The sequence below is a fragment of the Stylophora pistillata genome, chromosome 10 (genome assembly GCF_964205215.1).
Source record: "Stylophora pistillata chromosome 10, jaStyPist1.2, whole genome shotgun sequence".
Lineage (NCBI taxonomy): Eukaryota > Metazoa > Cnidaria > Anthozoa > Scleractinia > Pocilloporidae > Stylophora > Stylophora pistillata.
This window is the reverse complement of record NC_142528.1, coordinates 4,487,048-4,512,892: the sequence shown is the minus strand read 5'-3', so window position 1 is coordinate 4,512,892 and position 25,845 is coordinate 4,487,048. Positions and strand designations below refer to the sequence as shown.

Below are 25,845 nucleotides of genomic sequence, written 5' to 3'. Positions count from 1 at the left end.
CGGTTTTGGACCGATCTTTGGCTTCATTTCACTGATCGGTAAGAGTAGTGGAAATAGAAAGCTGTGGTCTTCGACTTTCTTAAAAGACTGACAAACTTGAAAGCCCAGATTTGGAGCTGGGATTAAAGGTGAAAAAAGTTTAATCTAGATCGATTTAAAGTGAGATAAAATAATCTGGTGAATAATTTTTATCCGAAATAAATAATTCGTTTTCGTAGAGAAAATCTTCTAAATAAGATATCGCGGTTACTAGTCAATTTCTCTCAGACGCTATTTCGTTCTCATGATCATTTCAAACATTTACTCTTTTTTCTTTTGATTATGCCATAGCAAAAATATAGCTCATTCTAAGGTGTCATCTTTGCCATTTCTTGAAAAGAAAAAAAAATTAAGTTTTAGTTGTAAATATCTTTTACAACGAAAAAGAAAATGACTACAGCTTATTAATATTCCATGACTACATTCTCTTTGAGTCAGGTACACATTGGCACAATTTATTCGCTCAATTTCACTCCTTTTCAAACCAATTCAACGCCCGGAGAAGGCAAAGCCAACCACGCAGCGAGAAAAGCTCCGAAAATTGTACCAAAGCCGCGATCGAAACGGTAAGACTGTGAGGTAAATTATGCGTAGCCTTTCGAGCTCTCCAAGTCTCCCTATTACTTTATGATTGGAATAAACCATCGACAGAACCTCAGTCGCAGATGTATGAGATCATAATCAATATATTACGATAGGGAAGATAGTCGACAGGGAGCCTGTTTAACACAGTACTCTCCAAGACATGCGATGTCCCAATATACCGCAAGTTTATTCACCAGCGATAATTCTATAGGAAATTGAAATTATTTCATTCGCAAACAAAGCTGGAAAGATATTTAGAGCGTTGTTCACTCTTAACGATCAGTTTTGGGTAGTGTTTGACATTGCTCTTTACTGGTGCACATCTGTGAGACTACGATATATTCCTTTTGTAGAGCAAAGTTGTATTGTTTGACTAGCCTTTAACTTGTTTCACTTATGGCGACCTTTCAATACTTTCGCTGTTTATTATTTGAGATAGTAATGTATTTCCACCTCAATTAAGATTACAGTGATCACAATGCGAGTAGAGCAAGTAATATAGGGGAATCCTTGTTTACAATATTTGCCTCATTAGCATAAGCAATTCAGCTGCTGATGGAGCAAAAAATAAATCAGTTCTGAATATCGAAAGGTCAAAGTACGATTAACCGGCCAATCAATACGAGCCTGATGCATTGAATAGTTTTTGTGCAACACGGGTTTAAAAACTCAAAATTTTACATAGAATGTATGAGCTCATTAGCTCTTTTGCCACCCAGAAATTTTGCAGTTTTTGATGGACTATTTCTCCTTGAATATTACACCCAAAGAGCTAAAAAATTCACCATGTACTAACGTTTTCTAGCTCTTTAGCTGCCTGAAGTCAATTTATATCTAACATGCTTCCTTCTTTACGCAAAGCCGTATGCAAATGAGCAAAAATGTAAACAATGACGTCAGCATGAATCCGCCTATTGACTGACACTTAACAGAAGCAACAAACAACATGTTTCCTGTGTTGTAATTAAAACATGCACTTTTTAACTTTCTTTGCTTTTAATCACGTTATATTTTCAAGTAATTTAAGTCGTCCGATCGTCCATGCTCATGCTCCAAATCTCCTTTGGGTCTTTTTAGTGCGTACATTGTACGTGTTTAATCATTAGTTCCATTTTCCTGTTCACTTCTTAACGTCTTTTGTGGCTGGCTATTTTCTCCTCTAGGTGGTTTGCACGTTACGTCATCGTCGCCATGTTGGTGGACGTAAACAGGAGATATCTCATGAGCTTCTTCCAGCATTTGTTCCTTTCACCATTGTTACCTGTATCTCTAGAGATTGGTTGCAAACCACCTATAGCACTGCTCAGTTGAACATGAGCAATAAACAAAGGAAAATGAATAAGGCGTTTGCGATCTACAATTGGTAAATTTGAGAGTAGATTACGAACGGTTCAGGCAGTCTTTGTCTTAAATTAATTCCTATAAGTAGAGAAATTAAAAAAAGTGTAAAGTGGCGCACGTGGACGGGGCCGAATGGCACTGCAGAATTAAGCCCATTTCATTACTTAAAGGAAAAATAAAAGAAAAAAACACACTCACAAACTTCTCCGATAAATAAATTTGTCCTTCGTTAGTATAAAGAGGGAGCATAGTCAAGCATGTGAAATGAAGGGGAAAAAAACAATATCTTATATGCGCTCGATGTAAACTTTGCCGTCAGCAAGATGGCAGAAAGTGCGAGTTTTATTGAGCTCGGAAATAATTCATTTTGGCAAGAGACTCCTTGTTAAACTAGATTAAAACTAAGAACACTTAGTTTGTAATAATTTCGTTTGTTTAAATTTGTTTGTTCTTTTGTCTGTTCAATTAAAAGACCACCGTACACATTTTTGGAAATACTTATTGATTAAAGCATTTTTATTCATACTGATTCTTCTTTTTGTTCAGCGTATTGTCATTAATATGAATGATATTTACTCACGATGTTAACCGAGTGAGGAAACAAGTAACTTTGATGGTCATGATTGTCACTGTCATTTTTGGGATTTGCTATGGACTCATGTCAGTTATCTACGTCTTTTGGAAATTCACATCATACAACATTGGCCCTGTCTTAGCTTCCGTTTCTTTCATAATGGTTTTGTTTAACTCTGCTGCCAATCCGTTTGTGCATGCATTGTTAAACAGACATTTCAGATAGAAGACAAAAGAAATGATGTACTTCTCTACGTGTTCGAGAAACCTGGGGCCGCGAAACCCTAGAAATTACCTCAGTTTTTCACCAGCCGGGAGGTCCACATTGAGAAAAAGTGTACCATTGTGGTACTCAAGACAGAGGGCACAGTTTTTCCCAATACGGACCGACCTAGGCTGGTGAATAAAATTTCTGTTTTTTTCGAAAACTTAACGAACTACTTGGCCAACAGAACCCGAAGGATTAAAGGCTGTAATATCGGCAAGATCCTTGGTAAGATGAACAAAATTTGAGCGAGTAACTGGCAGTTAAAACAGAGGTTATGCAAATTAAAGAGAGAGGCTTCACCAAAACATTTTTATTTGCGTAATAATAAAGGTGATTTAAAAGACTTCCAAACGAACTTGTCACCTGTCAGTTAGAGAGCACGTAAGAAAAAGAAGCGAAGTACAACGTTACTGGTTTGGCAAACAAACTTAAGTCCAATGATTGTCATGACAATTTTATTTGTCACCAACAGTCAGTGATTGTACGGAAAGTATTTTTCACTTCCATCGAAGATTAATGTGCCAAGATTTACCTCTGTCAGTAATTGGCAAGGAAAGTAACTGTAAGTAAATTCAAACGTATTTTTTGAAGTTGTGAGAGTTTGCTCGTTTATTTCCTGCAATGGCGTGTGTAAATCTTGTCTTTCTTTAACTAAAAAGCTTCAGAAAAAAAGACACCTCCACTACACCCAAGAGGATTTAGTGTGGTTTTTTTTTCTTTTTCATTGAATTCCCTCGATTTCCGCTGTGCAATTTATGCTACACATGTCCAGATTGAACGGACTTGCGAAGACCTGCCGAAAGTGTATTTGTAGCAGACCTGAAAACTGCGCTCGTCGCTTAAATTTTACAACGAAAACGTTGTTGGAGAGAATTCAGATATTAAATAAATGAAGGTTCCATTGTAAACAAATACCTCACGATTTAACTTATTCAGTTACTTTTGTGAAGGATTAGAATAAATAACAAAAGGTTTTTTAGGCTGCGCGTCAACCATTTAATGACACATTTGCTACCACAAACTCATTTCGGAATCAATATTTCGTTGGCAGCCAAAGTGATTTGAAAGGTCAAGAGAGAGAGAGAGGGGGAGGGGGAGGGGAAGAGAGGATTGATAAGTTATTTATGGACTTGATTTACTTAAATTTCTTTGCTTAAAAATACAGTAACTGCTCAGCCGGCAAAACGAAAATTGGCAACGAAGTTAGGAATGTTCTTGTCGTCTCACGAAAGGGTTACCGTGCCCATGGGCAGAGATAGGAAATACAGACCGCATTCAGAACCAATCAGATTGCAGGCTTTTGTACAGAGCCCTTTGAGAAAATTTGAAGTTTTCTTTGGAAGACAAAATATATATAATATGTTGCCACAGTTAGCAGTAATGTCGCAATCTGATTAGCCAATATTCCGTTGTCGATAAGAGCACGTCGTTATTGTCAAATTTGTTGCGGACTCACTCACATGCGCCTCGTGATTTCACAATGTTTTGACCACTGTGGTGACAAATATCGTTGTAGATAAGACTCCAGACCACGCTAAACCTCTGTTGATTTGTTAAACATACCTTATAATCAATAATGACGATTTACCAACATAAATGGAAACGCAATACAAGTAACGAAATTGTGAACAGTTGTTCACTCGTCTGTTAGAGGTTATATAAAGGAGGTGCATGCAAATAAATGAACAATTTGAATGAAATTCATTTATGTCAAACATCGTCGACTCTGTTGAAACAACAAGACTGACAATCTCGAAAAGTCGGATTCGGAGCTGGGAATAAATATAAAAAACAACACCAAAAAATTAGAATTTAGATTCATAGCAAAATGGAATAATTTTTTTAATGTTTAGTCCTCTTATGATAAGATAGCGCAATAGCTGATTAGTTTCGTTCCGATGTTATCTCGTTTTTGCTTAAAGCATTTACGACAGTAAAAATTTCTACGTCTTTTCCTACTTTCTTATTTATCATCTTTTGACTCGTTTTATTTTTTCTAATTCAATAATAATTTTAGAACTACAGAAGTGTTATTTCTAACATTTCTTTAAGTCTATTAGTAATTCCATGAAGAAAGGAAATGCGAAATACTGAGCTTGTCATTACGTTGCTTAGAGTGTTCAAGTACCGGTGTCATATTGCATACACCTGCTGAAGCCCCACAAGAATAAAAGCGATTAGATTGCTGTGAAAGTTTGTCAGTGACGCACAAGGCAAGGTCCTATCGGTGCTGGTTGGGAACGAACGGTGGAAATTTATTCGGCATTTGTTTCCTGTTTCAGAAGCAGCAATATAGGTTTGTTCATTGCATGCAATAGGTTTATTGAGTTGTGTTAAACTATAAAACTGTTGATAAGCTCACTAGGTTCGTCTTGTTGTCAATGTGACAAAGGAAGTGTTAGAGTCAGTTTTTATGTATTAAGAAAGCGGTTTAATTCATCGTCGGTTATCAATCTCAGGTCTTTTCATGTCACATAACAACCTTTCTCAAGAGTTGAATTCATCGAGAACGATTCGTTTTTGTCATTGCTTTATTAAGATTCTTTTGTTTTGTTTGCTGTTGGTCAATATCTTCTGCAGCTATTCGTGATAAGCACGTTATTACATTGCTAGTTCCGCGTGTCAAACTTCCTGTTTACAGCTAGAATTCGACAATGTCAATGTCTGGCGTTTTAGCAATGATACTAAAGACGATGATATGCTTGGAAGCCGCCTAATTAATCAAATACAATATGAAAATGTGATGAAATTGGATCGTACCTGGTACCATAGCATCAACAAACCGCAGAGTTTTCTGACAGACTGGAGCTTAATTTCAGGCGGAAATTCTACAGACTGTGAACACGTTTCCGAGGTCACGGAGTATGTGTCTGTGTAAGTTCGATTCTTAGCTTAAAATGTTACGAAAACCCCCAGTTTTCCTTTTTTCCTGTAATAGAAAGGATTTCCCTTTAGTTGAAAGCTTACGTGTACGGTAAAACAGAAAATAACAGCAACCTATTGATATTCCGTGAATGCAATCCCCTCGGACTTGTATAGGCATGTTATGCCGTTAACTATTTATATTTAGAACCAATACACGCCGCACCAGAGACAAGCTCTCAAAAACTGAAGCTGCCTAAAGGTAAGATTGTCACGTAAAATCTAGGTTGCCTTTCGAGCTTAATCTAGGTTGCCTTTCGCAACTGATCGCTATCAGAAGGTAAGATTTTGTTTTTGAAGACAAAGCGATTGACCTGTATTCGACATATGGAAACTTCTTTAAACAAAATCCAATGAGGTTCTTTAATATTTTTATAAAGGAAGCCAGAGCGTGGTAAAAAGGGTTGAAGATCACGTTTCACGAAAAAATAAATCCGTCCTTTCACAATTCACGGTCATTGTTAATTACTGTCGAAACTACAACCAAAATCACGGCTCACGACAAATTAAATCCTTTCTCATTTCACGGAAAATTATTTTACAAAATCACTGTTCACGGCTACTAATAAAATCACGATTCACGAGAAAAAAACAAGCCATTAAACGTTTCACGGGAAGAAATAGGCCATTCACGAATAACGAAAATCATACCCTTTACCACCCTCTAATTAAAACTGGATGCATCAGCGAGACAAACGAGGACTAATATCTGCAAACGTCAATTATTGCTTGTTGTGTTTGTAAGCTGATCGGAGTTTCTGCATAGTTTCTTTCAATGGGCCTTAGATCTTTATACCTCGTGAAATCAAAAGGTCGAAGAAATAATATTATTACAACACTTTCACAAATCAAAACATATCGCGAAACAAAAACAGAATAAATTTAGAATGACTTTAATACTACTGATGTACAAGAGAAAACGATAGGATATTATTTTCCCATGGGATGTATCAGTGGAGGCAGGTAAACAGGTAGTTATATACTGTGATCAGTCGGGCAAGGAAGCTGTCAAAGTCTTAGAAAACTCTTAGAGCTACCTGGCTTGATATATCTATTACCTGGCTTGATATATCTATTATCGAATTAAAGTTGGTGGGTATACGCAATTGCTAGAGGAAGACGAATGCATTGATACAATTCTTCCGTTGTATTAATTCCGATTTTGTAGTTTTATTTTTCATTATTATGCTTACGATAATTACAAAAATATTGTCAAATGTTTGTTCTTGGCCCTGTCCACATAATTGTTCAGTGAAACGGAAAATGGTCCCCAAACTGTAAGACTACGATCAATGCTCAGTGTATAGTAATGTTATATATAGTGGTTACGATAAAGCCTTTTTTCATTCACGGCGATCTCTTAATTAAGACTTCCGCTTTTTAGTATTTTAATCAGCTGTGATCACAAAAAGAACAGTGCTGGTAGCGACAAAACTTAAACGAGATAGTCAAGTTCTTTTTTTTTATTTTTTAACATTTTTCATTAAAATCATTCTCTAGTTTCAAAACGTTATTGTTTAATTAGAATTTTATAGAATGCGGCAGTCGGAATGTCCTACCTTGGAAACTGAAAAAGTATATATACACACGTGTGATGTGCGATCCTCGCAGTAGATAGCGCTATTTATGCAATAGCGAAAATCAGACCTGAAAAAAATCAGGCCTGTACGGGACTCGAACCACTGACCTCTGCGATACTAGTGCAGCGCTCTACCAATTGATCTAACAAGCCAACTGGGAGCAGGCCGTTAAGTTGATTCGTAATAAACCCGTGAAAGTGATAAATGAGATGCAATGAATATATGAAGCTATCTACTGCGAGGATCGCACATCACACGTATCTAATACCGCAGTTCAAAATATATGAACTTCACATATTCATTGCATCTTATATATACACAAATCACGATTTTTCTTTAAATATGACGCTTACAGAATTCAAACGTGTAAGCCATTTTTGAGAATTGTAGCCCTCAGTCCTGTTAAATGCTTTTGTTTTCTTTGATTTTTAGTTCTGGCGATCAGCTGTATCCGATCATGCCTGACTCGTCTAGTGTTGCAATAACGGCCGCACTATTGATACTAGTTGCTGTGGACGTCGTGGGCAATACACTTGTTTGTATAATCATAAAAAGACATCTTCGCACAAAGTATGAATTGAATTGATATTTACTTTATATACAAGGCTAAAAAGTTAAAAAAAGGTTAAAACCAAACGTTTTCGGCTGTTTGCCATCACCAGGGTTGAAAGTGATGACCGTCTTTACATACATATATATCTTATGTGATTCCCGATGGGAAAAGTTTGGAGACATAAGAAACGACTTGTTTGTTCAAACCGGGGCGGAATTGTTGGATCATTTATATCTTATGTGATTCCCGATGGGATAAGTTTGGAGACATAGGAAATAACTTGTTTGTTCAAACCGGGGCGGAATTGTTGGATCATTTCAGTATCTTATGTGATTCCCGATGGGAAAAGTTTGGAGACATAAGAAATAACTTGTTTGTTCAAACTGGGACGGAATCAATGATCCAACAATTCCGCCCCAGTTTGAACAAACAAGTTATTTCTTATGTCTCCAAACTTTTCCCATCGGGAATCACATAAGATATATATGTATTTACAGACGGTCAACACCTTCAACCCTGGTGATGGCAAACAGCCCAAAAAGTTTGGTTTTAACCTTTTTTAACTTTTTAGCCTTGTATATATAATATTTCTTCTTAAGCGAACATTATGGACATCATGAATTGATATTCTTCACTCACTTGTTTCTTCCTTGTTCGCGTGTAATTAAGTTTTACTTTTGATCATTCATGATGATAATTTTGATATTTCATCTCCAAATACAGACATCCCATCAATTATTTACTTTTAAATCTGGCCATATCCGATATCCTATTCGCAACGTTTATCTCACCAAAGATTATTGTCAGCTTCAACATGAGTCACCCAGACGGATCGGCAGGTGTGGTTCTCTGCAAGCTCTTAACAGGTGGGAATATGGCCTGGGTTCCAGGAGTTTCCTCAGTGGTCACTTTGGTTGCAATTGCCTTTGAAAGATATTACACTGTATTATACCCCCTTAGCAGGGATAAGAATCTTTCACGGCGCAAGTTGAGGGTAAGTCTAAGCATCAACCCTTAAAATGTCCAAAAAATCCGCCAAACCTATTCAAAATGTGGCCATTAGTCTGACAAGAGACAGTCATCCAGCGATTTAGCCACCAATCCATCTTACTGCCAATCACTTGGTAGAATGCCTAGAATAATTCTGAATTTACGTTAGGAATTGTGCAAAAAACGGGTCGAAAAATTAATGCACCACTCTTTTCACTCTCTTTTTCAGATGATAGTTCTTGGCTCATGGGTGTTCTCAGTTATTTTCAACATACCACTGTTTTTGGCTAGGACCTTCGACAAGGAGAAAAGCAGCAAAAATTGTGTTCAGAGTTGGCCCGAGCAGTGGATGTCTACGACTTATTGTTTGGCGTGGTTGGTCTTGGTTATCGTTGCGGTGGGAATAATGGTTGTCCTTTACTCTATTGTCGTGGGCACCTTGTGGTTTAAACGCAATGAAAACAAAGGAATAAACTATCAGCAACAAGTTAGTGTTTAATAAGGGGAAGAAATTAAACTCAGGAAGTCTTAGGGAAACATTTCTGCTGTCATGTGGATTCTTTCTGAATGACAATTGAACCTTTATCTAAAAAGATCTCCTCTAAGTTAATATCGTTAAAAACGGTTTTTGGTAAAATAGCGGGGTACATATCAGTAGCAGATTCAGACCTTGAAATAAGGGAGGGCGGCGGTTTTTTCGTGTGTGTGTATCTGCCAGCTTCTCTTCCTTCTGCGTTTATCTTTTTTACCTGGGCCCCCTCCCATAGATCCACCACTGCAAATACTTGTTGCGGAGAAGAGTCGTTTGTCTCGTGGAGATTCAATATCATACTTCTTTACTTTCGCTGAGCTGACTGGGACACTTTTCCTCCTCTTAATTCGCAGGGTGTCATGAAGGTTCGGAAACGTGTCACCTTGATGGCTGTAACAGTCAGTTTCATCTTTGCAGTTTCGTGGGGAGCAGAATCACTTGAATACGTCTTAAGGACCCTTACAACTCTCAACATCAGCTTCGAACATATTGCAGTTGTTGATTTAATGGTGTTGTTCAATTCAGCAGTCAACCCATTCGTGTATGCATTGCTGAACCATCAGTTCAGAGAGAAGATCAAGGGAATGATTTGTTGTACTGGTACACCTGGTGTAGGGGAAACCACAAGCCGAAGTATTGATCATGAACGCACTACTGAAATATGATTCTTATGACATTGTAAACGAAGCACATAAGCCCTACTACATGCTACATGTTGTTAAGATAAAGACATCTCACTTCGCATTATTATAACTTTATTATTTTAGAAAAATAGAGGTGGAAAGAGTAATGTAACAACACTTAATACAAGAACCAATTAAGCAGTCAACTCATTTCCAAAGAAACTGTGGTGCTGCGTCGGTGGGGGTAACAAGGTATTTTGGTTATATCAGCTAAGGTGAAATCGTAAGTTGGCCACCGTAACGAGTAAAAAAGCTGACGTTTCGAGCATTAGCCTTTCGTCAAAGCATTTGTGTATGCCCTGCTGAACCATAAGTTCAGAGAGAAGATCAAGGGAATTATTTGTTGTACTGGTACACCAAAATCCAAGGCTGGTAGAGGGGAAACCACAAGCCGAAGTACTTATCATGAACGCAGTACTGAAATATGATTATCATCATATTGTCAACCGAGGTGCATAAGCCCTAATATATGCTACATGTTTTTAAGATAAAGACACCTCACTTCGCATTATCATACAACTTTATTATTATAATAGAAAAATAGAGGTGGAAAGAGGAATGTAACAACACTTAATACAAGAACCATGTCAGATGAAAAGAAAAACGTGAGACTCAAGAGTGAAAAATTTCGACTAATTTTCATTTTGATTGCTGTTTTATTCGTAATCCCATCTAATTAGAAGGTAAAAAGAATTAAAATTTCGAAAAATTTTCATTTTCATCGTCGTTTTATTCGTAATCCCATTTAATTGAAAGGCCAGAAAATTAACAATTTGGCGTTAAAATTAGCAAAAATTAAACGTTTCTCAAAAAAACACTCAACCGTTGAATTTTTTTCTGGGGACTACAACAACAACAACAACAACAACAACAACAACATTGACTTTATTTTTGAAATTGGAGAAATAATGGCCTCTGTAGTCCGCAGTTAGCAAAGCTACTCTAGGCGGGCTACCTAAACTGACACCGTATAGGCTCTCTCTCTCTCTCTCTCACACACACACACACACATAGACACACAGACACACAGACACACAGACACACACAACAATTAAATAAATAAACGAGCAAATAAATATAAATAATAGTAGTGATAATTATGTTAAAGGTTTTAGCTGATACAATGAATATATGAAGTTCATATATTTTGAACTGCGGTATTAGATACTTATGATGCACGATCCTCGCAGTAGAGAGCGCTATTTATGCAATAGCGAAAATCAGACATGAGAAAAATCAGGCCTCTACGGGATTCGAACCGCTGAGCTCTGCGATACTAGTGCAGCGCTCTACCAATTGAGCTAACAAGACAACTGGGAGCAGGCCGTTAAGTTGATTACGAATCAGTTAACGGTCTAATCCCAGTTGGCTTGTTAGCTCAATAGGTAGAGCGCTGCACTAGTATTGCAGAGGTCAGTGGTTTGAATCTCGTACAGGCCTGATTTTTTTATTTTTTTTTTTTTAACTCTGATTTTCGCTATTGCATAAATAGCGCTCTCTACTGCGAGGATCGTGCATCATAGGTTTTAGCTGAGCTAGTCACGCAAGAGATTTTAACAGGTCAAAGAGAAAGTTAGTCAGTTGAAATACAAATATAAGCTAGAAAGGTCAAGGTAGCGCAAGTCAACCTTCGCCTCTTCAATTTCAAGAATTTTCAAAAGTAGGTGAGTTAGCTTGTGTTAAAAAGGTGCTTTCCTTAGCCTTCGAAGTTCAGGGGGGATGCCATTCCATATTTTCGCACCATCTCTGGAAAAGAAAAGCAACTGATGATTTGTTCTCACCTGTTTTATGTAGAAGCTTCCAGCTACTGAGAAACGGGTAGAGCAGGAATGAAACTGTTCAGAGTGAGTAAAAAGGTCAGAAATATTGGGAGGAGCACAATGATTTTTGATGTCATGTAACAGAGAGGCAACCAATTTGAGGTAAGGCATTTTTATCGGCAGAATTCCCGAACGAGCAAAGAGAAGAGCACTGTGAGAAGTATAATCGGAAAAATACATTAGACGAAGAACCCGCTTTTGTAAAATTACGATTTTCTTTAGATGAGTATTCGCGGCTTGGCCCCAAGCAACGAGACCATAGAAAATATACGGTTCGATAAGCAAGCGGTAAATCTTTATAAGAGTAGTGAGCGGTACCAAGTGTCTAAGCCTTGCAATAATACCGATACCTTTGCTTATTTTCGTGGAAATTTAGTTAATATGGTGCTTCCAGGAGACATTACTACAATGGAAATATATTAACTGCTAGCGGTAAATTGGTCAAAATTTTAACCGTTAGCCGTAAAAGCAACGCCCCATTGAGACCCTCTAACTACAGAGTCAGACAATAAGTCTCTTGCTCAAGTAGGAACAGGCAGCATCTCGAGCTCATCTCAGTTTAAAAATTACCAGAACTACAGAGATATAACAAAAATTTCTCAATCTTTCTCTGTGAGGTACGCTTTTAAGGGTGTTACTAACATCAGCAGACTGCGGAACCTGTGGAACCCGCAGAACTAGTATTTTTTGCAAAAGAAAAGTAATTAAATAAAAAAAAAAAGTGAAAAAACCTCAACACTGATTGAAAGTTCGTTTTCGGGCAAAAAGAACATTGCGTTAAAGAAGAGAAATATGTTCTAATTATCCTTGACGACCAACTAGAAATAGCTGTGGAGATAAGTATAGAGACATTTACCGTTCAAAGGTAGGTAATGTCACGAGGAGCAATCAGCAGTCCCCTACCTCGAGCGCAAATAATTTGAACCATATGTTGAAAGCTTTAGAAAGTTTTGGGTACCGCAATATCCGTATAACGCCTCATCCGAAGGCTCATAACAAACCTTTAGGCTGGAGTTGGCGGCCAAAACTACACTTTGCTTCAAATGGATTCGTTCGGTTGGCTTTACTCACAGACTTACCTCTGTAAGGATTACGTAGAGGGTAAAGCAGATGAACAAAAATCGAGCTAAATAGCCCCAAATTAGCCCAGGAAATTTACACAATGCAAAGGAACAACCACTTAGGCGAGTTAAGTCTGTCTCTATTCAAACCTACTTCAGATCTTTTTAAGGTTGAGCGCTCGATTGCGCAAAAAGAACTTATTTGCAAATTCTCGGTGGCCCATTCACGGTGTGAGCATAGGTTATTACTGGTCATAACATCAAGTACAATAAAAGAACGTATTTTTCTTTTAACGTTATCACCTTTGAGCCCGAAAACGAGGTTTAAAACAGTGTTACGGTTTTTTTAGTATTTCCTTTTTTTCCATTGTGAAAAAAAAAAAAAAAAACAGGCCCCGCAGGATCTGCCGTCTACTGATCCATAGTTTAGTGACACTCAGCTCAGTTTGAAATGGCTCGATGCACTTTGAAAATTATCTAAGGCGAGTATATTTTGTGGTGTTCTGATGAATCTCCAAACAATTCTTATCATAGATTAAACACTGCTGTTTTTATTTTTTAAGTTGAAACGAAAGAAAATTAAATAGGTAAAAACGTAAATAGAAATACATAGTACATAGGTTAATTGACCACTCCCCATAAGGGCTTTTCATGGCCAATGCCGAGCAACACCCACCCACCCCACTCGGGGGAGGCCATCCACCACATAGTAATCTCGTGCGTGGGAAATAGATAGAGAGAGAGATAGATAGAGAGTATCATGAAAGTGAAATATTAAAATAATGATGTTGAAAAAATCTCCACATGGGCATATGATGCAAATGTTTCTTCAAGGCAATGTAGTACACATTGCCAGTTGGATATACATGTATGGCTGGGTGAATATGATAAACGAGTTTATCAAATTGCCAACCTAGCAATAACTATAGCAGTCTCATAGCAGCGAGAGCACGCAGGAACCTGTAATAACAGGTCGCAGCAGTCGTGAAACTGTTTGACAAAAACAAAGCGGGGACACGAGTTGCAGCCGAGTGAGTTTCTATTGGAATGTCTAATTCTTCACTTAGTTAAAAAAATTTTTTATGACAATAATGGGCTTGTTTACTTCAGAGTAATTCAAAAGCGGGTTCTTTTCCATCTTAACTTTTCAATCACGGAAATGTGATTAGACGTAATCTATTGTCTTAGAAAGGCTCATTGTCGCTATTCTTAGCAACGAATTGTGATTGGCTCAGATAAATCACGCCACATTCTGACTTCAATCGAACTTCGATCATGGAAAAAGAGAGCATTGCAACAAAAGTACAACAAACCTCCAAAATATACAAATGTTGTACGAAATAGTGTAAAAAATGAGGACGAATTTTGACATCGCAGTACATTTGAGCCCAAAAAACTTGAACAGTGGCGTTTGGTATCGCATGAATTGGAAAATATATAGTTGCAGACGACCATCACACTGGAGGCCACGCGAATCTTGCATGGAGCGTAAGTGAAGCTGAAATATTATGTGCTCTGTGCTTATTATCTCCAAAAAATTCATGTGGGACACAATCCAGTCTTGTAAATTCTTGAGGGTTTACGGTTCGTTTGTTTCATCGTCTTATCATTCCACTTTACAGTTAGTTCTTTGTGCAAATAAAGTCAGATCGTGTCACTATATGCATGTAGAGCGTTAGATAGTTTTACCTTTCTGGATAACTTCTTTTTCAGTATACTTTTTGTAAAGAAAAAACGTCCTACCAGTTGTTATTGGACATTAATTGGTTTCCTTCTTCATCGCTGTGGTTTTGAGAACTTGCAAACATTTCATCGATCTGATCTTGTTACATCACACTCGCGGCCGAGAGCGATTCATCTTTACTTGTCCATTTACCACCATGAGATATTAGCGATCTGACTATAGAACAAATTTATCCGAATACCTCTGCTTAAAACCTTTTCCCGACCTATTCAGCTTTTATCATTGCACTCAACCGGTTAATATTAAATATTATTGAATGTCTGAAAACGTGCTTTCACACATAAATTGTCTGACTGGCTATCTGTTATGATATGCTCTAGTGCTCAAAGAAGACTCGTTTCATTTCAGCCCAGAGCTTTCTTCTCTCATCACGGCTTGGCTGTTTACCTCTTCTTCGAGGGACATGACTCCTGTCGCTCAAACTGTCGCGAGGAAGATTGTTTTTCCCTCTGTCAAGGGCGTCTGCGAGATGAAAGGGAAACGCAAAACCTCGATTTTCTCAGCAGTCTCGCTAGACCTTTTGTATCGAGGAACAGGCTGAATCAGATTTCTGCAAAGTCAGAATATGCAATAACAGTTTCATGTGAAACATTCTCTTTGTCAGCTAGAAGGTTGACTCTAAGCTTAGTTTCAGGGGTTTTGTTGCACTGCTCACTGCTAAGTAACTCTGAACTCTTCCATAATCGAGATTACACTTGTTCTCTACCGGCTACTTTCAACGAATTGCGAAAACTAAGACGAGCTAAATCTCAGCAGTGCAAATTTAAGCTCTTTTGTTTTTGATCTGTATGCAGCTCGTATCAGCTCACATTTTACGAGGTTAAAAGATACAATTACTGTTTTATGTTGCCAGCTCGGCGGATGATTCTGAATTTGGTGTCGAAAGCTTCGAAGCTGGTATGTAACATTTATGTCTTTGATATCTTCAAACGTTTTTGCGTAATCAATTTTCATTGATTGCAAAACCAAGAAGGGTTTGACTGCTGCACTCTTCGCCTGTTTTGCTATTGCTTGGACATTAACTAAGCTGCGTTCTATCGAACTCGTGCTTGCTAAACTTATTGCAACGTAAAAGAAGCGACAACTATCAGAGTTTATTAAAAACATTCTCATCGCAAGAACAGCTGATTTTTATGAACTTATCGTCGATGACTTTTTTGCTGTTTTGTAACACTTAACGAGTTGATTCAGAGTAAAGTGGTTTTTTTATAGGCATCTCTCTTAAAGTTGTAGCTATTATGCATAATGGTTACTGCTTCGACAATAAACTTTGCTTGGTTTTGCTTTGTGTTGTATTCATTTAAACAGCGGTGTTTATGTTCCTTTCTTTAGTGACACCAATCTGTGTAAACGGTTATTGTGAAACTGCGAAAAGTTGAACTTCGTTCAGAAAGCAGAGTCAGACTAGTTCAGCTTGTTATTTTTGTCAAATTCGACAAGAAGTAAGAGTCTCTCACCGTGATAGGATATCACCACTCATTCTCTTAAGCAAGCAAGTCGTGCTCGGCTAAAGCTGCAAAGCATTTGTTCCTCCACTCCAAATAAATATACTTCTTTTGTCTTTTTTCCCCTAGCTTGTTTCTCGAGAAAGGTGGAAAAGTCTTTTTCAAGACTAGCATTCAAACCACACCCTTCCATATCTTGTGCATTAGGTGCGCCAAAACAAATTTGTATCAGTTGACAGTGGGAGATAGGATGGTTTGGTTAATGGCAATTATGGGTACTCTTGACTCTCGTGGAGCCAGGACTGGCCTTTGAACGCCATGAAAAAGATATCTAAAAACAAAAACTTTACAGAATTATTCTTTTTTTATGGCACTGGAGGTATATTCACTATTTTCGAATAGTTTTTAGAGGTTATGAATCATACGTTTTTTTCTCTTGTGGGTAAATCAATAACCACGAAGCATCTGCTTTCAAATACCATTCTGGCAGTTTAAACAACGCCAGCTCTGCTTTGACAAATGTGGGTAATTCACAAATCAAAATAAAGGCAGCTTTCCCTAGGGACTGATTCAAATCCGCAAACATTAAAATGTTAAATTCTTGTTATAATGATAGCTCGACTTGAAGGGGTCTTTCAAAGAGATTTAGAAAGTTAGAGAAAAATTCTTACAATTCATATCTGTAGGACTGCAAGGGAACATTATAGTTTCGACATCTTCGTTTTTCTGACTTCATGCGTAAAACGACACAGGTCCTACCGAGGGGCGTCGGATTTTAATCAGACTCTTTAATCGGCGAGGAAATTTCTTTCCGAAAGCAAAAAATAATATAAAGTTAAAGCTTTTCGATGGACTAGTTTTTTTTGGATTTACTATAGACATTTACGGAGTCATATTACATGTATCAAACCTATGTTAATTACGCTAGACACACCTGCTGTAAGCTTCAGTTATGGGAATAAAGTGGAAAACATAGACGAGCGGCATGCCGAGTTTTTGCTCTCAAGAAGTAAGAAAACAAATGCCATTATATTTGGCTTGAAATCCTTCACATTAAGAAGTAACACCACCGCTGAATGCCCAATCATATGTATTCATGCAAAGTTGTTATGCTAATTTACTCTATAATCATTTTTGACATTTTTCAGTCGAAGGTTTATTTACAAGGACCTTGATAATGGTGCCATGGCGACGTCGAATTACTCTTCGATTATATCGTGACTAGTGAATATGTTTTTGCCCGTTCCTCTATCTGAAAGAGTCGTAAATGTGTCTTAGGAAAGTAAAGCATTTATTGCATTGGCAAGCAAAAATTTCTCCAAAGATTAGTCAAGGTCAGTAAAATGTTATTTATAACATCTTGCTTTAGAATAGACTGCACTGTCATCTAGAGGAAACTTGTTTGTTGATATCTTAGTCAGCAAAGACACCATATTTCATAAAATCTAAATAGCACTTACCCCGCGGCACACGGCCGTGCTTGCTTAATTAAGATGGCATAGGCAAATTTCTGCGATCATCGGGTAAAAAAATATTGTCGCTTCTTTTATTTTTTGGGGCAGTTCTTTGGGGGTTTTTGAGAATGAAAAAAAGGAAGCTGTTAATTAATAGAAATAAGCTTAATTGCGTCTCTATCCTTTTAAAGAAAGTAGCGAAATTAAAGCACAGCCGGCGTGTTTTGCCGGCCATTAATTTTGGCGAGAAAACATTCTGCAAATATTAATAGAAATCAGTGCCAAAGATAGATCAGTGGAAACATTAATTCAAGGGTAATCATATTTTTTTTTGATTCATTCATTCATTCAATTCTACCAAAGAAAATGATCTCAGAGTTACTGGCAAAGAATTGAATCGAATTGAACTCAAGACGGAGATTGAATTTCCGGGCGTATTATTGGAATAACAAATGCATACATCAACAAACTTCTAGAATCGCTGTGAGAGCTAGTTATTACAGTTCTCTTTAGTGATCACTCCCTATAAATAATTAGGAAATAAATAAACAATGATAAAAGATAAAGAAAAGAAAAGAGAAAACAACAGGAATATTTCCCAGATTCGTCTTCGAAAGCGTGGTCGATACAAAGTAATCACATATAACAACTTTATCCGCCTATTTTAGAATTTTTGCGTGCGTGAAATTCTCCAAATTAAATCGTCGACAACTTGAAGAAACTTGTAAGAAGCGAATTAATGTTTTCATTTCAGGATGGATCTTCTTCAAATGAGGCTCTTCGATCTCCGGAAAATGTGGCGTGTCTTTATCGAGCCAATAGGAATGGTTGTTTGACCAAGCTGCACATTATGAGTTTCTTACGCATCATGGGGGCTAGTCCCGGATGTTATATCACGGCATACAAACTAAAACTTAAATGTTTACATTTCAGCCGCTTAACCACGGCACCCAATTTCCGCGTTTTGTTTCTGTCTGATCTCTTTATGCAAGGCGAATCTTCAATCTCGGGCGCCATATAAATATTGTTGCAAATGATTCTTTGGAAGATGTTTGTGGTTTTGATGGCGCTGAAGGTTTCGTAGAACAACCGGTCTACTTGTTAAGTAAATTTGACCACGTACGGCGTACGATGACTAAATGAAACAATTGTTCGGCATCTGTCGTGAAAGCTTAATTTTCAAAAATTGGAAGAGTTATACAGGTCAAGCCTGAAAGAAATCGCAGTGAAGATCATAAGGAATCATAAGGAAAGTACTTCCAGATGTTATCCAGCCGACTTGAAAAGACAATCAAAACAAAAAGGTACCTGTACGGGAGGAACACCGCAATAATTTCTAGGTTGTAAATTTTTTATCTTTAATTTGCCTGTTCAGTCGTAGTAACCAATTAAATTAAATTCGGTTTTGGTGTCAAATCTTACAAAAGATGTGCAATAAATTGTAGTAGTGACGGCTCTGTTTCGGTTGGGATTATAAGCTGGGGCTGAATCTTTGATGAACCCGTGACTCTGAAAAGGAATAGAAAGAAAAGAAAAAGGAAATATTGGATTACAAATGGAATATTAGGGTACTTGTACATTATGGCCAGACAACTTCCTTGCCCCTTTTTATTAACTTCATTTCTTTATTTGTTGATTTTTTTTACTTTCAGCATCATTGCAAGGTTTCAAATAAGTTGTTTTTAAATGTGATATGTACGTCATGTTTACTCTCGGACACAAAGCCGCGAAGATGTCGAATAATAACAGAACAGCGCTTCGACCAATGAGTTTAATGACAGCGAAGAATACCAATATTTACAAAACGATCCGGTCTTCCTTTCATCAAAGATTACGAGACTCAGGGAGCTGTAGAAACCACATGATGAAGGGCGGTAAGCGAAAGAAAAGCAACAGTTTTGCGTACCTAAAATTTTACAAGCGCTTCACCACGTGCGAAAAAAGGTTATCAAGTAAAATTAGAACTGAAGGATTGTGGTCTACGTGAAATACAAAAAATGAGGGAGCGGAACGGACTAAAAGATAAAACCTTGTTGAGGAATAGCCTCAACATTTACAGTTCAAGAGCCTTCTCAAAAGTTAAGATCATCGTCACTTTTGCAACAAAGCGATTTGATCGATATTTGGCATTCTTAGATTTCATTTTGATCGAGTGCTTTGAAAATATAAGGAAAATATAACCTCCCCCTGGTTAGCTCAATTGGTAGAGCGCCGGACTTTTGTGCGGGAGGTCTAGGGTTCAAGCCCCGGCCGGACCAATACTCAGGGTCTTCAAATAACTGAGGAAAATGTGCTACCTCTCTATAATATCAAGAAATGAATAGATATTCTAGTCTTCTCGGATAAGGACGAATAAACCGTGGTTCCCGTCTCTGCAGGGTTCGGGGTAGGAGACGTTAATTTTCCACGGACTGTGTGATGGATGTCCTCCCCTGGGGTGGGGTGAGTGGGTGTGAGGGCCGCAGTTTAGAAAACTGAGATAGGTTATTGCGATTCCCTCCTTCAATAAAGTCAAGTTAAGTTATGTGATCACAACAACCGATTGGAGGTAAGGAAAACTTTAAAGGTCAAATTGAACCTGACGCGCAAGGCGGGAAAACTACGACTGTCGAAGTAGCGATTTGTTTTAGTTTGGGTCTGATTAGTTGAAGAGGGGGCAGCAAGTTTTTTAGACGACGCACATGATGTTGCAAAGCAAAACCAGAACAATACCGCTTTACTTTCGGTGTTAAGTTGCAGATGGCCCCATAGAAAGGTTAAGAGGCGACCATGAAATTTGACAGAAATTATCAGGAAGTAATGTGCCTGCGCTTGAAGTTTATTCCACTGATGAAGAAGCTAGGACAGTTCTTTGTTCTATTTTGAGGCAGGCAAGAAGTGAACTTAGTTGAATTAAAAAAGAATAAAGGCTGATAGTTTCGAAAGAAACTGTTTGGGGCTGCGTCAGTGGGGGTAACGAAATAATTTGGATATATCAACAAAGTTGCTCTATTTTGAGGCAGGCAAGAAGTGAACTTAGTTGAATTAAAAAATAATAAAGGCTGATAGTTTCGAAAGAAACTGTTTGGGGCTGCGTCAGTGGGGGTAACGATATAATTTGGATATATCAACAAAGTTGCTCTATTTTGAGGCAGGCAAGAAGTGAACTTAGTTGAATTAAAAAATAATAAAGGGTGATAGTTTCGAAAGAAACTGCTTCGGGCTGCGTCGGTGGGGGTAACGAAATAATTTGGATATATCAACAAAGTCGCTCCGACGAAGGGCTAACGCTCGAAACGTCAGCTTTTGTAATCGTTACGGTGGCCAATTTACCATTTCAACTCTGTTGATATATCCAAATTATATTGAATTAAAAAAGGGTATGCGTCTAAGAAAATCATGAGGCATTCTTGAATGCTGAACTCAATCGAATTCTTGATTGGTTAACAAGCGAAGAAACCTTATTCAATGCTTCTCGTAATTCTATACTGGCTAATTCATTGATATTCCACGTCACTCGCATTTTTTTTACATAATATGACTCATCTTTTTTTAATTAAAAAATGAGAGCTCTGCTGGCGCCAGCTAATTAATTGACTTGCTTCAAGATATTTGATTGCCATAAATGGAGAGAAATATAAACTTGCTACGACTAAAGGCATATACGAACGCTTTAAGGTCCTTGTCTGCTAAAATAATACCAATTCGTAACAGAATAAAACTTACACAACTTAACATAACAATTACGAGACCAATAACACGCAGCTTTTGGTTTAAACTTCACTGACCGCTGAACAAAAAAGAAAAGTAATAATAGGTGAATAAAAAATAATTCCCAAACCTTATTAAGGATGGTCTGCTGCATATATTAAAATCCACGGTGCGAAAACTGAATATGTACATTGCATCTCTGTAAACATCTGCCTAGTTCGAATGATGCTCATGCTATGCCTCGGATAAGCTATGCATTTTGGCAATAATTAAAAAAAAGCCGCCTCAAGAAATTCTGTTGGGAATTTAGCTGATTTTGGGTGAAACTAATACAGGAGAAAGCTCTTTCTTCTCAGTAAGCCGGAGGTAAGAGCGTTCAAATCTCCCCTATTAATTTTTTATGTGTTTATATTCAGTTAAAGGTTACTGATTCACGAGTTGTAAGAAAGCTTTCATAAAGATGGAATTCAGATGGATCAACGGCATAAAAGAACTGCCACCAGTACTACTTCTTAAAATTTTGTAGTTAATACTGACGTTTCACACGAGAAGCATGTACACTATGGCAAAATTGATTAGAACAGATATATAGCAATTGTTGCATTTCAATGAAACAACGCCAGATGAAGTATGTAGTCTTATTCAAACAGCTCTATACTTAAGTATGAAGTCGACTCATTGTTTGCAATTTTTGAACCGTCGTCGCTAAAATTTGAATAAATTCTGTCATCATTCGCAAAGGCCGCGTTATTGCGGAGGCTTGAATTCCAGAAAATAAATTGTGTTGCGTTCTCTTGAGGGGGCGAGAAAATGCATATTTCTTACCCTGGGAGGTGAAAAAAATTAGGTAATCTTAATAAATATGGAAGGCACGAGGCACTGCACCTGCTGAAATATGGTCTGGTAGTCTGCGCACTGTTAGGGTTTTATGCTAACTTAACATGCTTCACCCCGAGAACTCTTTTGCAAGTTACTTCTTGTCCATAATAGCCCCGTGTGAATCAAATCAACCACAACTTTCCATTGTCTGTACTTTTCGTGATCATTATGCGTGATAAAATATTCAGAAGTCAAACAAAACAGCCTTATACGGATAGCTTCATGATCGATTTTCGTCGCCAGGTTTTTATAATGATCAGACAAATTGGAGAGCCGTATCGCTGGAAAAAAAAAACCGTTGATTTAAAAAACCATTTACCAAACCTCTTGTCACTGTTTTTTTATTCGTAATTCTCTTCTAAGTTCAGTGACCTCTGGTTATTTTAATTAGTATCAGTATTGGTGTGACTGATTGATGAAATGGTGTAAATGAATTTTCCAAGCGAGGCGGTTTATGGTTTACGTTAGCTCACCGCAACGTTTTTGTTACTTATTGAGCACTGATTTAAGGCCTTAAAAACCCTTATGAATATTTGTCATCTGAGACGAGAGGCATTAGTTTCAAAATCATCAAAAGGTTGCGCTTTCATAGCTATAATATAATTGTTGCACCCTATATCAGGAACTCAAGGACATTATGCACTGTCAAATTTCACAGTGTTGTCAGTTTTTAGTCCCCAGTGTCTCTGAGTTTACTATTTCCAGTCCCTGGCTCGTCATACCTAGCCGCCATGTTTTCTTGTATTTCATATTGGTGCGATAGGTGTCAGACTACGTAAATAAGTCTGACAGGTCCTAATAGGTAAACGACTTCTTTTCTTCATAATATTGGAGATGTTTTTCTGACGTAATGCCCAGTCACTTGAAATCTAATCTTTGCGTTCGATGAAAACAAGCCACAGACCTACCAGATATGAGTTAAACTTTGTGAACTCTAGTAGTCACAGACTGACCAGCGTTGTTCGAGATAAAAGCATACCATCGAAAGCAAAATAAAAGATCGAGAGTTCTATGTGCCGATAACGACAAGCTTTTAAAGGAATTAAGGGAAGATTGCAACAGATCTTGATTGGAAGTAGCAGTTGTAGTTGAGTAATTGTATGGTTCGAACTCGAAGGCAACATAAAACGAAAACCCCGTGGTACCACTCTGGTTTTAAACATTGTTGAGGTCATTCCAATGATCAGTAAGGTTATAGACGATAGAAAATTGTGGTCAGTTTGTTAAGCTTACTGAGCGGGACGGAAATAATGAAGCGAAATGTTAAATATTGATAAGCAACAGGAGAGGAAATTAACCAAAAGTTTTACAAGAAAACTCAAAATTAACAAACTTAGTTTTTTGTCTCTGTTCAGGTGACGCGTGACCAAAATTGATCCTTTGCACGATGGTCGTGCCTGAAACAGCTAATGTGGTGATTACTACCATACTGTTAACACTTGTCGTTGTGGACATTGTTGGGAATACATTGGTTTGTTTGATTATTAAAAGACACCTTCATATGAGGTAATTACGAGTTATACTCCGCTCTTCGTATGTTCGTCCCATATGCTTCTCTGCATTTCATAATTAATAAACTTTTGGCATAATTGTGAAATTTAAGAGAAACTCCTAAGATTTACTTCATTTTGCATTTACAGGCTGCTGCTTCCGTCTTTTTCTCGACTGATTTTGGATTGCAATTTTTTTAATTTAAATTTTAGTCAATAGGTCCCACTTGTCCGAGTGGATTATCTTCAATCTAGAATAAATTTCTCTAATGTATCTAAAATAAATGATTAGTTTTAGAAAATTCAGTAACGAGCGAAATTTCACTTGATCAAACGATTCAATTCTTGCGTTCTTTAGATGCATTTTACATTAAAAAAAGTAATTACTCACCTATTATCATCCTTATTAACATTGATGAGTTTCCTTATTTGACTCCAAAGGAATCCAATAAATTATTTACTGGTGAACCTGGCTATTTCCGATATCCTGTTTGCAACACTCATCACACCAAAGATTATTGTTAGCTTCAATATAACTCACCCACCTGGAACTACAGGTTCAGTCCTCTGTAAGTTGGTGACAGGTGGAAATCTGGCCTGGCTTCCCGGAATTACCTCAGTTTTTACTTTGGTAGTGATTGCTGTTGAACGATATTATACTGTGCTTTATCCACTGGATCCAAATAGAAAACTGACCCACCGTAAGCTTAAGGTAAGTCCCAACATTCCTGTGGACTTACCAGGTGAAAATACTGTTTGAGGTTTCTGAGAAGCTATGATCGAATAAGAATTATGTATCAACACTTTCTGTTTGCGTCGACGATAAATTTTCTTGCGCTTGGATCTCAATCGGTTTGAAAACAATCCGAGGGATAAATCCGATATCAGAACCTTTATCTTAAGTTACCAATCAGCTCTGTCCCACCACAAATATCAGGGAAAGTTAACTGTCAATGAGTAATATTAGAAAATAAATTTATCTCCAGACTCCATTTGGATTTAGTAAGGGCAAAGAAGAATCTTTGTTTGATTAAAACATTAATGGTAGGGGTAACACAAGCATTGTCAAATTCCTTCACTTGGTACTACTAGGTTATTGTGATCCCTTATGCATTTAGTATGGTCCGTGGATTGAACTAAATAAACGTTATGGAAATTCTATTAGGCTCATGTCATTCCTCTACTTTAAAAATACGCTCTATGAAGAAATATTGAATGATTCTAAACGTAGCAGAACTCAAGATTTTTCTATTCTAAGGGTATTTATAACCGCTCTAGTGAACCGAAAAAAGAAATAATACGCGTTAGATAACAGTATTGTCTAAGAGAATGAAACAATTCCGTGAATTTTTTTTTTCAGGTGATCGTACTGAGTTCTTGGGTGTTCTCGATAATTTTCAACACACCAAAATTTCTCGTCAGGACATTTGATGACAAGAAAAGTCATTGTGTGCAAACCTGGCCCAAAAAGTGGATGATGACGGCCTACTGCTTGGCTTGGTTATTCCTTGTTGTGTTTGCCGTCGGCATAATGATTGCGTTATACTCTAAAGTAGCATACACGTTATGGTGCAAACCCGATGATGGCAACCCACTAAACTATCAACAGCGGGTGAGTTAATAATTATAAGCTATGTTTGGAATAGTCAAACCAGTTAAGCTTAGCCTGCAGAGCAAGCGTAATTTGGGCGACGAGTGCTCAGTATTTTCTTAGCGAAATATAGCCGCCATCTTTGATTTTACTGGTAGGGGAAGGCTGGGGAGAGAAAGAAATTTGCGCTAAGGGGCTACCGTCAACTCTGACACGAAATTAAACTTGGCCAGTTAAATAAAAAATTATATTTGTTGTCATTTGTTAGAGCTCTAGTACTTTTACGTTATACATGTGCATGACATGTGTTTATGGCAAGGTCTACGGCTGATTCGCAAAAAAGAATGCCAGAAAGTTTTCATTTAGTTTTCCACTTCAGAGTCTCGAAGAGCCATTATGTCAAACTTATTAATGCTCTCACATTCCTTGCCTTGAACGGAAAAGTTAAAAAATAGCCTTGATCAGGATCATATTGGCCATGGCTTCTGAGTTGAGACTATTTTCTCTTTCCTTGTACTTGATTCACAGGGTGTGCTGAAGGTGCGAAAACGCGTCACTTTGATGGTCATAACAGTCAGTGTCATATTCGCAATTTGTTGGGGAGC

At 37.5% G+C, this 25,845-nt stretch overlaps 1 protein-coding gene and 1 pseudogene across 7 annotated transcripts in view; both read left to right on the top strand.

Annotated features, from left to right (window-relative positions):
• Window positions 1–541: 541 nt before the first annotated feature.
• On the top strand, window positions 542–10,781 carry LOC148721473 (tachykinin-like peptides receptor 86C). Of its 6 annotated transcripts, none has more exons than XM_088736393.1 (6): window positions 5,000–5,102; window positions 5,626–5,680; window positions 7,741–7,878; window positions 8,585–8,855; window positions 9,081–9,338; window positions 9,737–10,781. In XM_088736393.1, the coding sequence occupies exons 3-6, from the start codon at window positions 7,766–7,768 to the stop codon at window positions 10,046–10,048; spliced, it is 954 nt and encodes a 317-aa protein (XP_088592519.1). In that variant the 5' UTR covers window positions 5,000–5,102; window positions 5,626–5,680; window positions 7,741–7,765; the 3' UTR covers window positions 10,049–10,781. The 6 variants fall into 6 exon arrangements, with proteins under 6 accessions (XP_088592516.1, XP_088592520.1, XP_088592519.1 ...); XM_088736392.1 differs by lacking the exon at window positions 5,000–5,102 and adding an exon at window positions 5,877–5,930 and having other exon boundaries at window positions 5,663–5,680; XM_088736390.1 differs by lacking the exons at window positions 5,000–5,102; window positions 5,626–5,680 and adding an exon at window positions 542–605.
• Window positions 10,782–14,075: 3,294 nt separating this feature from the next.
• The window catches only part of LOC148721472 (putative G protein-coupled receptor 19), a 13,274-nt pseudogene continuing 1,504 nt past the window's right edge, over window positions 14,076–25,845 (top strand). Inside the window, exons 1-6 of the transcript XR_015992374.1 lie at window positions 14,076–14,435; window positions 15,040–15,248; window positions 23,515–23,665; window positions 24,091–24,361; window positions 25,010–25,261; window positions 25,769–25,845. The exon at window positions 25,769–25,845 is cut by the window's right edge and continues 1,504 nt beyond it. The product of XR_015992374.1 is annotated as a putative G protein-coupled receptor 19 (transcript). The remainder of the gene's footprint in view (window positions 14,436–15,039; window positions 15,249–23,514; window positions 23,666–24,090; window positions 24,362–25,009; window positions 25,262–25,768) is intronic.

Bases quoted from the DNA above. Each gene is read 5' to 3' on its own strand.
- LOC148721473 (XM_088736389.1), top strand. From the start codon at position 5,505: ATGCTTGGAAGCCGCCTAATTAATCAAATACAATATGAAAATGTGATG. The intron at 7,879-8,584 runs GTATGAATTGAA...CTCCAAATACAG, and splicing joins AAAAGACATCTTCGCACAAA to ACATCCCATCAATTATTTAC. The intron at 9,339-9,736 runs GTTAGTGTTTAA...CTTAATTCGCAG, and splicing joins GAATAAACTATCAGCAACAA to GGTGTCATGAAGGTTCGGAA.